Source organism: Drosophila ficusphila, unplaced genomic scaffold, assembly GCF_018152265.1.
Source record: "Drosophila ficusphila isolate 14025-0441.05 unplaced genomic scaffold, ASM1815226v1 contig_106, whole genome shotgun sequence".
NCBI classification, from domain to species: Eukaryota; Metazoa; Arthropoda; class Insecta; order Diptera; family Drosophilidae; genus Drosophila; species Drosophila ficusphila.
The window spans coordinates 1,678,295-1,691,115 of NW_025063993.1; the positions used below are offsets into that span (position 1 = coordinate 1,678,295).

The 12,821-nt window shown below is 52.5% G+C and overlaps 2 protein-coding genes across 3 annotated transcripts in view; both read right to left on the bottom strand.

Annotated features, from left to right (window-relative positions):
• Positions 1 to 7,726: 7,726 nt before the first annotated feature.
• LOC108088794 (putative phosphatidate phosphatase) lies at positions 7,727 to 10,211 on the bottom strand. The gene is given in 2 exon segments (XM_017186759.1): positions 7,727 to 7,831; positions 7,833 to 10,211. Coding segments are annotated over 2 exon segments (909 nt in total). The 5' UTR covers positions 8,703 to 10,211; the 3' UTR covers positions 7,727 to 7,792.
• Positions 10,212 to 10,503: 292 nt separating this feature from the next.
• Positions 10,504 to 12,821, bottom strand: part of LOC108088789 (putative phosphatidate phosphatase) — a 58,263-nt gene continuing 55,945 nt past the window's right edge. For both annotated transcript variants that reach the window (XM_017186754.1, XM_017186755.1), the window contains exon 2: positions 10,504 to 11,958. In XM_017186754.1, coding sequence (XP_017042243.1) covers positions 10,583 to 11,617 — 1,035 coding nt within the window. In that variant the 5' untranslated portion in view covers positions 11,618 to 11,958 and the 3' untranslated portion in view covers positions 10,504 to 10,582. The remainder of the gene's footprint in view (positions 11,959 to 12,821) is intronic.

Sequence of the window (12,821 nt, forward strand, 5' to 3'; positions counted from 1 at the left end):
CGTTCGACAAATCCACGCAGTCATAAATTAAACAACTGACAAATCAAATTCCCATCAAATGCTCCGTGTACACAAATGTTTCAAGGGCTAAAACAACACGGTCGGAGGCAACAATAAATCCGCACCAAATCCTCAAACAATTACATGCAAAGAATGGCACATGGAGAATGGAGTGGGGTGGTGGGTGGTGGGACCAGCCGGAGAAGTGGCCATAAAAAGGGAGCAGAAGGAATCGAAAGAGTCAAACTGCAAGCGCAGCAGAGCAAATATCAAAGAATCGTTGCACAATTAACAAAGGGAAGGCAGGGCTGGCTAAAAAGTCTGAAAAAAGGCAGCTCGAAGGGACGAATCGCTTCGCTTGAGCCCGGGTGTGTGTTTCATTTTATGAGATTTTGATGTGTAGCCCGGGTGTGGGAGAGGCGGACGGGAATCGGGCAGGATGTTTGTGAGCCACAGGCAGGCAAAAAGTATGCTGGACCCTTTGGAGGGGGAACCACAGCCGCAGAAAGTATGCAACAATAATCTGCTCCGCTCACGCGTGCTCTGTCTGCACCTGAGAAACCAGGAAACCCGGACCGCCCTCCCTCTTTCGCCTTTTTCAGAGTGGGGCCCATTTTTCACTCAGCATAATTCTCGCCGTTTTCGGCATTCATCTTGGCCCATCTGCCACCACATCCCGCCCTTTGTCGGCCGCTGCGTCAAATATTTTATATGCGTTGCATTGCCCAGTGTTTCCCTGCCTGCCGTTGGCCGCTTTTATTGCCATTGCAGATGATGGACATTTGGAGCCGCCCTTTATGCGCCGCCTGACGAACTGATTGGAAGCCATCGAATTCCCCCCAGCGCCTCCCCGGTTCTTCCCCTTTTTTTGGGCTCTTCTGTGTCCAGTCAACGAGCACTTCACTAACAGCTTTGAGTGTCCGCACAAAATCGAAGAGGGAATGGGAAAAAGCGTGTTTGGCATCTTGAACTGGTCGGTTTCCACTCCCGAGTTTCTTGCTTGCTGATGCAGCAGTTGGCAGTTGAGGAGCAAAAAAGCACTGCAGTCGGGCGATACTTCTTCATTTTAGTATTGGGGAGGCATTCCAATGCTGTCTGAACTGTGATTAGACCCGCTCTTCGGAAGGAGACTACCCAAAATAAAGCGATTCAACAACTATATTCTGCGGCTTTTGCTCTGAAAGTTGTGCAAAGACCACGCATAAAATGACGGAGTATCGAGACCCACCGCAACAATATGGACAGTTACCAACCTCGCGACCCATTTTGACCCTCACTCACCTTGTGCCCCGCAAAACCAACTGGAAACCGGCGACGGCCGAAAATGACATTCAAAGGCAAACCGAAAACATATTGCGCCTACAACATTTCGCGCACTTTAATGACCATTTCCACGGCAGCCGGGACTCCAGGGGAGGAGGACAAATCCGGACGGAAGACTGCGAGCGGAGGGCAGGGAGCACTGATGGAAATTATGCATACGGCCGCGACGGCACACGGGTCGTATGTGTGATAAAAACCCCCAGAGCGTTTCGAGTGCGGTCAGACCTGCTCTGCCCCTCGCACGAGGGTTCGGAGCCGACTCGCTGGTCTCCGGGCCACAACATCATCTCATTAACAATCGGGCGGAGGGCCACCGTCGACATGGTCGCGATTCGCTGTAAGTGTCGGGCACATTTCAAATCAGTTTGCGCGGCTGCCAATGCGCTCGCCTGCTTCCCCGTTCCCGGCCAGCGAGCATTATTTAAATTCAAAAAAGCGATAACGACCGGGTAATGATGAAGTGCGGCACTAACTGCAGCAGGGAGAATGGCCGCTGGACACGGCGACACAGCCGAACAACGGAACAGCGACAGCAGCAACCTGCAACACATCGAACGTTGCAGGCGTTGGCCAAAATTGGTTACGCGTTTTGGTCAACAGACGCCAAAAGTCCCGGGGCGAGGGATCCGCAAGTGGGAAGTGGCAACTCGTTCGGTTTGTGACGGGGTCAACATATAGGCATCACTGGCGTCGAACCAAAGGCTAGTTTCCGGCGAACGCAGCGTGTGAAAATGAGTGGCAAAGCGGTCGCGGAGGGTCTTGTTCGAGGGAGAATTTCGGGCCACGGTTCTTTGAACCGCCTGTCTCTCTTCCCTAAATTGGTTTGCAGTGCGCTCGAAAGAGTCTGTGAGTTTCGCAGGCTCTTCCGCCGCTCTTCTGGGCCCATAAAAACGTCTAAAATATGCTCGACAAACGCATTGCCTATCCGCTGATGTAATATAAATAACCGACTTAGTGGCCTCGGCCCCACTTTGTTTGTTTTCTGCCCTGAGTCTTTCGGCCAACAGCCAGCAGCCAACGTCCAACGGCCGGCTGATAACGGACTCGCCTTTGTTGTCCTGGACCAGACTCTAACCAGTCGGTGGACCCGGCCAGTTGCTTTTTATGTGTCATAACCACGGGGCGGTGGGCGTTGGGCGGTGGGAGATTGGCGGAGGGAAAACGCAGAGAAGGGCGAATAGGCGGATCGAGTGGGGCCTGTTGACAGCGGCGGCGGCCTTTAATGGCTGGCCAAACGGGCCAAAAGGCAAACAGGAGCTGCAGGACGAGACAGGAGCAAACAATGGCCGCGCCATCATTGACTGCGTTAATTGCTGTCATTCATTTGAAAAGTCATACGCGCGATTTTGGACCTTCGTTCGTCCATCGCGCCGTTAAAAGTGATGGTTATGCGTTCACCCTTTCGCTTTCGCCGGGGATTGCGGAGTTGGCCTTCTATAAAATTTAACGGGCCCTCTTTTTTCGTAACTCGCTTTTCCCCTTTTCTAGTCATCATCGATGGTCGTGCGGATCTTAATCCCCACTGGGTGGGGCCCAAAACAACGTGCGCTTCGCTTTTACTTTTATTCCAGCCCTTTATTATTATTTGCCTACTTAGACCCGGCCGGGATTGTACTCGCTTTCGCCAGCCTCGATCCCTTCGAATCCAATTTGGCCTCTAAGCCTTCGACATTTTCGCTGTGGTCGTTTATTGATTTTGCCCCAAACAAATGGAAGCCGAAGGATTGGGGGAACGGAAAATACGATATGTGGTTGTCATTATCCATTGGAGCGGCTCGCATCATGACCGTTTAATAAGCATTTTAAAAACATTTCGCTTTCGGGGTTGCGATTTATAGATAGCTCTGCGGCTCGAGACCCTCGTCTCAAAGGGACCGCACCACCCACTTTGCTCCCCATTCTGGGATATCGCAGCACTTTGCTGAGCGCGGCAAAAGAGGAGCTGCACATTGAAATTTTAATGCAACGCCCTTCTGCAGAGCCCTCTTTTCTCCCCGGAACGGATGCACATACATAAATTCCGCTCGTGTGGTTTTCAAAATGCATTACGGCCAACAGCTTCCTCCGGCTCGCCCGCTGACCTCCCTCTTTGAACCCGGCTAAGCTAATCAAGGGCTGAGCCAACAATTTACTCAGCCAGGGCTCCTCCTCCTCCTGCCCCCATCCTCCTTCCCTTGGTGTTTCCATCATATCAGGCACGGCTTTTGCTGTTTTAGTGCGAAGCTCCTTGCATCCTTTCGCTAGGTTTCGTATGGTTTGGTTCGGTTTCGTCTGTCCGCCGCCTCATGCATAAACCAATTTGCTTTGCATAAGCAGTGAGTGGAGCTGGAGTGGTTCGGTGGAGGGGAACGACAGGGCTTCCCCCAGTGAGACCTCTCCAATTGCAGCAATTTTCCAACTTCACTTTATGCATTTATGCGCCTTTGTCTGCGGCCGCTGCTCTTCTTCTTCTTCTTTTTTCGGGCGGGCAGGGCTCCCTGTTCTTGTTGCCGCCGCTCACCGTCTGCGGCGTCGGGTCATTAATTTGGAAGCGAACACCTCCTGAACCACCTCCTCCGTCCGGCCAATCAGCCGGAGCGACCGGCTCGAGTGGTCAGCAGCCCCGTCCAGGTTCTTGGCGCCATTTCCCCAGCGAGAAATTAGGAAATTGCATTTGCCGGCGAAACGAGCCGGCAGCGACGTAGCGGAATTTACGCGATGCACTCCGCCGCGGACGGGCTCTTTCCAACCCGGACACTCACTCGGACCCGGACCCGCCGAAGATTTCCTATCGGCATCGACCCCGCTGCCTGCGGAGCGGCCTTCGACAGCTGGAAATTGGCAAAATGTAAATTCTCATATGCCCAGCAGGCGGGGTCGGCCAATAAATTTATTACCGAGAGGCGAGGGCTCCAAGCCCCCGTACCCAGACCCCTAAACCACTGAACGCCGAGCACCCAATCACCATCATCATCGCCGGCGGGATGATCACGACGGCGGCCGTCCGGAGCCTAAAATATTCATAATCAACGCGGCATTAGCCATGGCTGCGTTTTCATTTCGTTTTTGGCTCCTGCGGAGCTCATCAATGAATCAGCATCGGAGCTTGTGGCGTAATTGGGGCAATGTTTTAGTTATGAGCTGGCTCGCAGTGCGGGTGCCTTCAGCCGGGTAATGGGGCCACTGACAGCCAGCTCCGATTTTCAATCGATACATCTTAAATGGCATCCCGGACCCGGGCAATGCGCTCCGCCTTGCGCCGGCTGCATCCGGCTTTCCTGCTGCGTCTGCGAACTCCGGACGGCGACAATAACAACCATTAAGTGCGGCCAACACGTAACCGGGCAATAAACAAGCGTGACAAATGATGCTGCTAAATGAAAGTTGATTGCCAGTTGACGGCCACACCTGTTTCGACTGCTGTCCAGGGCCCACTCCGCCAGGACATCCCCTTTGCCGTGCAGGACAGCAGTCAAAATTGTCAGAGACATCGAAAAAGAAAGCACGGACCGGGAAATGGTCGTGAAAAATCCCATCGCGACGGAAGTTAGCATCGCCGCAGTCCGGCTCCTGGCGCTCAGTTTCCCAATCCTGGTCCTCTGCCAGCCCATTAATAATGATGGCGGCGACAAAATGGCCGCCCTTCCCCCGCATCCCTCCACCGTCCTCGTCCTTTGATGTCACGTGTCGAAGCTGCGTGCGATTTCTACGACAGGACATCGAATCGGAAGCGAACCGAGCACAAAGGTGACGCCGAGCTCAACCGGTTTGTTTTCGCCGCCTTGGCTGACAATTTCCCGCTGTTTTCCATTCAAATTGTCGCGCTGTCACATCAGTTTCGCCGGACGATAAACGATGGAGCATGTAGGTTCACAGCACGTCCCTTAAATTAATTCGAACAAATTGAAAAGAGTGCAGCAGCGAGTCCTGCATCCCGTCGCCTTGCCATCTGATTTCCCCAAGACAATCTGTCGCAACTTTCAGATTAAAGCAGCGCCGGTTAAGCGAGTTTAAGCCAGACTCCTCCTCGAAACCCACTCCAATCAGAACCAACCGGGAACCCACCTCGAGTATTCCGGTATTCCGAACTCCCCCAGGTTGTCAGGGACAGAACGAGCAGGTCTGGTCTGCTCTGCCAACCGCTCCCTAGTCGGGCGAGCAAATTACTAATTGGCAAGCAAAACGCTCCGGTTGTTGTCCAACAAACAACAACAACAACAACAATAACAACAACAACACGGAGGACACCGACAGAGTCGTCTGGCTGGGAATACGAGGGATGCCGTCCGAAGGTGGCACACATGGCACACAAGCTTCATTAACTCAAACTATGCTGCATTTTGCGATTATCAAATTGTCTTTACACAACGAAGCCAACGATTGGAGCCTGGCCGAGAAGGAGGGCTCCGACGACTGCTGACGGCAAATAGCAAGTGGAGGAGCTGGCCAGGACCAGGCGACCAGAAGGACGAGGGTGAGGAGCAACCGAGGACGGCAACCGCAGAAATATGAAGCGTATGCAGCAACGGCAGCAGGACGAGTGGAAATCCCCGAAATGCTTTGGGATATTTTGTTGGGCAAACAACCATGCAAAAATGCAGCAGGCGGTGCGAGAACGATATCCTCGTTCCGGCAACGATGGACATCTGATGGACGAGTGCTCCGGGCTGTTCTGCTCTGCTCTGGTCTGGAATGGTATGGCAAGGTGGCGGGGCGGATAATGCGGAGTGACAAACTGCCGGACGGAAGGGAACGGTTTCCGGACAGCGACTGGCCGCATTATCACACCTGTCGGTGATTAGAGACTCAACTCGACGACAGCGGAGCTCTTGAATTTCGCTTGCTGTTGCGATTGATAGAAAGTCCGAGCTGATCAGGGGCTTGATTGATGGCAGAGGTCAGGACGTGGGTGCTAAGCTGATACAGGATTACCAGATAGCCTGACCACTCGCAATTAGCCTGTCGCTCGGAAAACTTCCTCCGGTTACCGCTGCTTAATGAACTCCAGGAAGTTCGCAGTTCCAAGTTTCGTCGTTCGTTCGATAAACAAAACAAAACTTTCGCCATTGCTGGATGTGGGTCAATGCTTCGGATTGCAGCTAAACTTTCCCATCGGTATGCAAATATTTTCCGTTTAATTAACGCATGAAAACTAGCTGGCGACCTGGAAGGGTGGGCGGGAAGGGGAGGGAAGGGGAGAGACTAGTGTGGCAGGAACTGTCGCTGCAGATTAAAATAAATTGCATAGAAATTTATCACTCCGATCTGGAGGCACACAACAGCAGCAGCAGAGAAAAGGCAGAAACAACAACTTGACACAGTTGCAAAAGTTGGCAAGAAAGTGGAGCTTTGGGTCAGTTTTCCTGTGTATGCCAGCCATAATTAATCATAATAAAAGCCGGGCGAGGCGGGGGAACGGGGGCCAGAATTAGTCCGGGGGGCGAGGAAAAAATAACCACAATTTCCCAGCATTTTCTTTGCCATTAAAATAAATGAGCCAATTAAGCTGCGGCCCAGGCGCCCTTGCCCCACCTGATGAGGGTTCTGCGGAGCGGGCTGGGTCGCAAATCCGACCTCGGATTTGGCCGGGTCCAGGTGTTGCGCATCATCATCAGCCTCGGCGATTCGCAGGAGACTGTCCCGGGTAAAGGACCCCTCCTCTACCAATTTATGCTCTGGCTGCTCAAATTTATTTACGAGTATTGCGCTCCCCAATTCTACCGTGATTGGACGGGGGGTTTTCGGGGGCGACTGACTTGTTGACTGGGCTTAAGTCGTTCGAAAATTCGCTGCGAATGAAACTTAAGGAGCCGCTAATTCCTGGCGCGTTGTCAACAAAGCAATCGCTTCAAACGAAATTCAGCGCACTTTGCTGTTTTTCTACTTTTTAAGATGTACGTTTGAACTGCGTCAGACGATGGAGATAGTTGCGAACTCATTGAAATCTGTCTGGAATTTTTCTGGAAATCTATTTCTGTCCGCTGCTTATTAAGCATAATAAATCCCCCATAAAAATCCCCGGAAACACACGCATATACCTAACGTGTTGGTCTTTATTGCGTGGCTAAATACATTTGTACATTTAATAGCCGCCTCCAAAGCCCAGTGCCAGTCACTCCATCCAAAACATTGACATAGCATTAGCGTTTTTAACTGGCAAGATAGCACTTGGGGTATAAAAAGCAAAAACAAAATGTTGGGAAGGTTGCTCACAGAATTATGGAATGCAACCGCAAGCTATAAAAACCAAGCTTGTTGTGAATGCAATGCTTAGCTAATCACTGTTTAATGTTACTTAACTGAGGCGATCAACCGGCCGATCGATCTCGATGATTCCAGTTTCCGCCGATTCGGCACGAGATGCGCATTAATTGATCAGGCTCTCCAACTCCCCTTTTCCCCCGCCCCGAGAACAAGTGGCGAGTTTCTCTTGTCACTAACTTTATTGTAAACCTTAAACTAGCAGTTGCTGAATCGCAACCCCAACTAATTAGACCAGACACAAGTCCTGCGGCACCTGCTGGCCCCCCCTTAACTGCGGCTCCCTCCACCGCCGCATCCTGCCGCCTTGCACCCTCTTCCTGTGCGGGTGAATCCTGGCACCTCCCCTGCTGCTCCTCGAACGCGGCTGCCCGGACGACCGCAAAGGCGGTCCCGGCACCCAGCAGCGAGCCGGCCGCAACATCCGACCAGTGGTGCTTGTAGTCCATGACCCGGCTGAGGGCCACGAACCAGGCCACCGCCACGCAGGCCAGCTGGAGCACGGGGCCCAGCAGGGATCCCCCCAGGGGGGAGCGGCGCCGGCGGAGGTGCAGGGCCACGAAGACCAGGCCGTAGAAGGCCATGGCGGAGTGGCCGCTGGGGAAGGACACGTTCACGTCCCGGATCATCTCCTCGCTGGCCAGCGAGAGATCGGGCCGGCACTCGTAGTCCGTGTGGTACTCGAGCTCTCCGCTGTGCTGCACGTCGGAGCAGCTGCTTCCGTCCGGGAAGTGCGGCCTGCACACCGCGAAGAAGTGGGGCCTAAGGCGCCCGATTGTGTGCTTGCCAATCCCCTTGAGCAGATCGTTGAACACGTAGCCGTAGAGGAACCAGCGCACCGTGTTGTACGCCGGCCAAAGGCGCCCCCAGTCCTCCATAATCCTGTGGCGGTGGATGAGGCACTCGAAGACGACCAGGAAGAGCAGCGGGAGGTGCAGTCCCAGCCAGTGCAGCAAGGCGGGACTGACTGTGTTCTCGTGGTACGGGTACATCAGGGACTCGTCGTCGCAGAAGAAGCCGCGCTTGGTGGGCGGCGGCCAGAAGTGGGAGAAGTTCTCCACCAGGACGAGGAGGATGCCCAGGAGGAGCAGGTCCACCAGCAGGCGAACGGGCAGCTGGAAGCGGAGACTGAAGCTCATCTTGGCTGATCGGATCCGGGCTCGTGCGATCGACTCGGCGGCTCCGTAGTCACTGATCTGCGAAACGGGTCGAAGTCGGACAACAGCCCCCAGCAGGCCGAGAATCCGGGCTCAGGTCCACTCGTCTCGGATTATTAATAAACAATTCGCATTGTCGTCGCTGATTGTATTATTAGACTTCACTCGAAAAGGGGCTCGGGCTGACGTCGAGTTGCCTTCCGTTGGATGTGCTGGAAAGCCCGGGTCGAAAAACAATGTGCTCGCCATCGATCCGCCGGCTTATCAGCTTGTTGCCACGCACGTGCTGTCGCCCAATCGACGTATCGCCCAATCGCCACCTTGCCGCGTCTGTCCCTGAGATGGTCGGCCGGAAAACACGCGAGTTTTGTTTACCGCGGATCCCGCATCTCATGCTTGCGTAGACCCCAACCTCGGGAGCCCCGAGAAAGCCCCAAAAGCTCTGGAAAGCTCGATCCACAGCTCTCCGGGGCTCTCTCTTTAAATGTTATTAATTGGTGGGTCAGGGGTCCATTCAAATCAGATTAACATCGACTGATTCACGAGCTAGGGTCACCAATTGAAAGAGTCTTAGGAGGGCTTCTCACGATCCCCGTAGAAGAGTTTCGGGGGAAGAGGGCCTCTTGGCTCTTTAATAATGCCTCGAATCTGTGACGCAGCACAAAATCATCAAAACTTTGGTGAATCATGGCCAACACACATTCCATCAGATACCAGCAGCCAGGGCAGCCAGGTATGACCACACTGTGCAAAAATCGGGGCACTTGAGCACTTATTATCTTAAAACGCACAGCTATGCTCATGAAAATAGTAATGGCCCTTCCTTTATAATTACACGTTACTTGTTTTTGCTTTGAGTGGTTCATTCCAATTAGGTAATTACAAATAGAAAACCCCAAACCATTTACTCCCTTTAATCTATGCGGTTTATTTTTAAAATAGTCATAGTTTGTCATACTCTGTTTATGAAAATAGGGTCCATGAGTAACTCAGGAGTAATTTTATGCGGGAAGTCTGCGGTAAGTAATTTGTTTATAAATAACTTAGTTCATTGTAATTGTTTGTAATTTGAGTAATAGGGAACATTTTTATAGTCGTGAGCAAATACATTACAATAATTAATTATTTTATATTTTGATTTGGAATACTGGATCCAATTTATTTTGTAACTTTTTTTAAAGTGTTGGTCGAAGTATTTAAAAGAAGTTATGCGCAGAATATTCAAAAATGTAACCTTAATGATGCTGAGTTCAATAATTATAGTTCATATGCACAAAATAATCATAAAGCGCCTAAAAAAACGCTTTCATAACCTAAAAAATATTTGTAAAGCTTAAATTGACAGCTGAGAACTGCATTTTTTTTTAAATTTTATCAAGCTTACAAACAGCATTTTTGCACGAACCGTTTTTTGAAAAATCATAATCCGTCGATATTAGAAACGAAAGCGAAATCTTCAAAAGCCAAAGAGCGCAACTATTTGCGTGAATCAAACTGCGGGCGATCGACGAGCTGACATTGAAATGTGAAATTTCAGCAAATAAGGAGGAGTAAGTACAGATAAGCGGGTACGCAAACAATGGATTGGGTTAAAACAACACAGCGGAACATGGGCTACATTCGAAGTACTTATTTATTTGGTGGTACCAATTAGAATACACAAGTATTAATACGATGGCTTACACGTAGGATGGAAATGCGGATACAGACTCAAATGAACTATACAGATGGGTGGCTCTAACTCTAATGCTCTATAACGAGGTGTAGATACTACAGATTCGACTTCTGTTGTAATTCTCCATACTTTATTGCTACCTTTGGAATGTTTGGAATTTACATGGCTACCGGAGCACCTGCACCCGTCACACCTTCGTGCAGTACTGGTCCCCGTTGAAGCTGCTGTTCGCGGAGTACGGAGGCGGGGTGCTGGGACACACCTCCTCCTGCAGCGTGGCAGCGGTGTTCTCCCTCCGCAGTCCCCCCTTCAGGATGCCGTCCCGGTCCTCGAACATCCTCGCTATGAAGCAGGCGGTGATCAGAGCCCCAGCCACGCCCAGGAGCGATCCGGAGAGGACGTCGGACCAGTGGTGCCAGTGGTCCATCACGCGGCTGAGGGCCGTGTACCAGGCCACCATCACCAGGGCGAACTGCAGGAAGTGGCGGCTGAGTCTGGATCCCCGCCAGGTGAGCTTCCGCTGCAGGTAGAGCGCCACGTAGACCATCGCGTAGAAGGCCAGGCTGGAGTGGCCGCTGGGGAAGCTGAGCCGCGCCTGGCGCACGTCCTCCAAGGTGAAGCCCTCGCCGGCGCACTCGTAGTCCTCCACGTAGCGGTGCAGGTTGGCCGCGTCCGAGCAGAGGCTCCCGTCCGTCAGCTGCGGCTGGCAGACGGCCAGGAAGTGGGGTCGCAGGCGCCCGATGGTGTACTTGCCCACCTCGGTGGCATCGAAGGTGAGCAGCATTCCGAAGAGGAAGTAGCTGCACTGGCGGCCCAGCTCCACGTACCAGGTGGAGACGCGCCAGCCGAGCAGGTCCACGGTGGCCGAGATCTCGCCGGCCCTCAGGTGGCCCACGTACTCCACCACCACGAGCACGAGCGCCGGGAGGAGGCCCACAATCAGGCCAAGGGCCACCGGGGTGATCGTGTTGTCCCGGAACGGGTAGCTGATGCTCTCGTCGTCGCAGAAGAAGCCCCGCCGCACGGGGTCCACGGCGAACTCGTAGACGCAGATGGGGATGATCAGCACCACCACCACCACCAGCTCCACCAGCAGGCGGCGGGTCAGCCGGCGGTCCGCCGCCCTCTGCAACTCCGCTCCGGCGGAGTTGGCGGATTCCGTGGCGGAGACGGAGACGGGCACCGAAACGGTTACGGACTGATCTTCGGTCGCGTCGCGCATCTCGCTGGCTTAATTAGTTGATATTCCAAATGGCCTTTATGTGGCTGGTAATTAGCTTTCGTTCGTTTGTTTTGTTTTACCCGACGCGGTGATCGTTGCTCCGGGTTCGTTGTCAGATTCTGACTGAGCCGGCGTCGCTTGGGTAACGTTCTTTTAATTTAACGCTCATTTGGTGGGCGGCCCTCTCCCGGCTTTGTTTTTCACTCCACAACGCTCTCCGCAGCCAACCTATTTGCGAGCTCTCTGCGTCAGCAATTTGTTTATGGCCTATTTGGTGGCAGTTGGCCGTCTGCTGGGATCCAAGTGTTGTTGCGGCTAGATTAGACAAGAGCCAGAAACCACTGAAACAAAAAAAGAATTTAAAATCGGTTAATAGATACCCAAGCGGAGCCAAATATAATATGTTAGAATAGTTTTTGCTAAACCCCATAAGTATTTTCCGCAGTGTACCTGCTCAAACAAGCTCAAGATCACTTTGATAAGATAAATTAGAGTGTCGCAAAGCCCAGCGGGATTCTCAAGTGCCAAATCATTGCAATTCAGCGCTTTTGCGATCGTTCAGCGCTCTGATTAGGCAATTTGGGCTGTTGTCTTTCCGAGATCTGCAGGGGGATTTGTTCCGCATTGATAAGCGATTGAGGAGCGGTGAGGCATCGATAAAGAGGGGTCAACAAGCGGGCGGTGGGGGTGACTCACAGGTTACTCACTGAGAGGCGCTCTTTTGTTCTAGGGCAGCCAGCCGGCGAATAGGCGCGACTCCTCCAGATTTGCATTATCGGAGCCGCGAACGCAGCTCCGCTTGATGGAGCGCCGCACTCGAAGTCCGCTAATCTCCCGCCCAAGAATGGCCCCATTGTGGACCCGCTGATCTGCTTGACATCCCCGTCGGGATTGGGGATTGGGAAGTGGGAAGTGGGGAGTGGGAGTTTCTTCCGAACATGTGCAGAGTTTAACTGTCAATTACATTAAAAAATGGAAAGCAGCCAAAGCGGGCACAGCTCCCCATTAACGTCCCCGAATCGCCGCCTTTGCCGTCTTGGCTCCGCCACACTCACTCGCTTTGATATTCGTATTCACAGACGCACTCATAGTGGGACGTCAAATGGCGCGACCTTTAATTAAATGAATAAGCGACATTTGATTGAATTAAGGCGGCCTGACTCTGTTTCTCTCTCTCTTTCTATCTCTGACTCTGTCCCTCCCT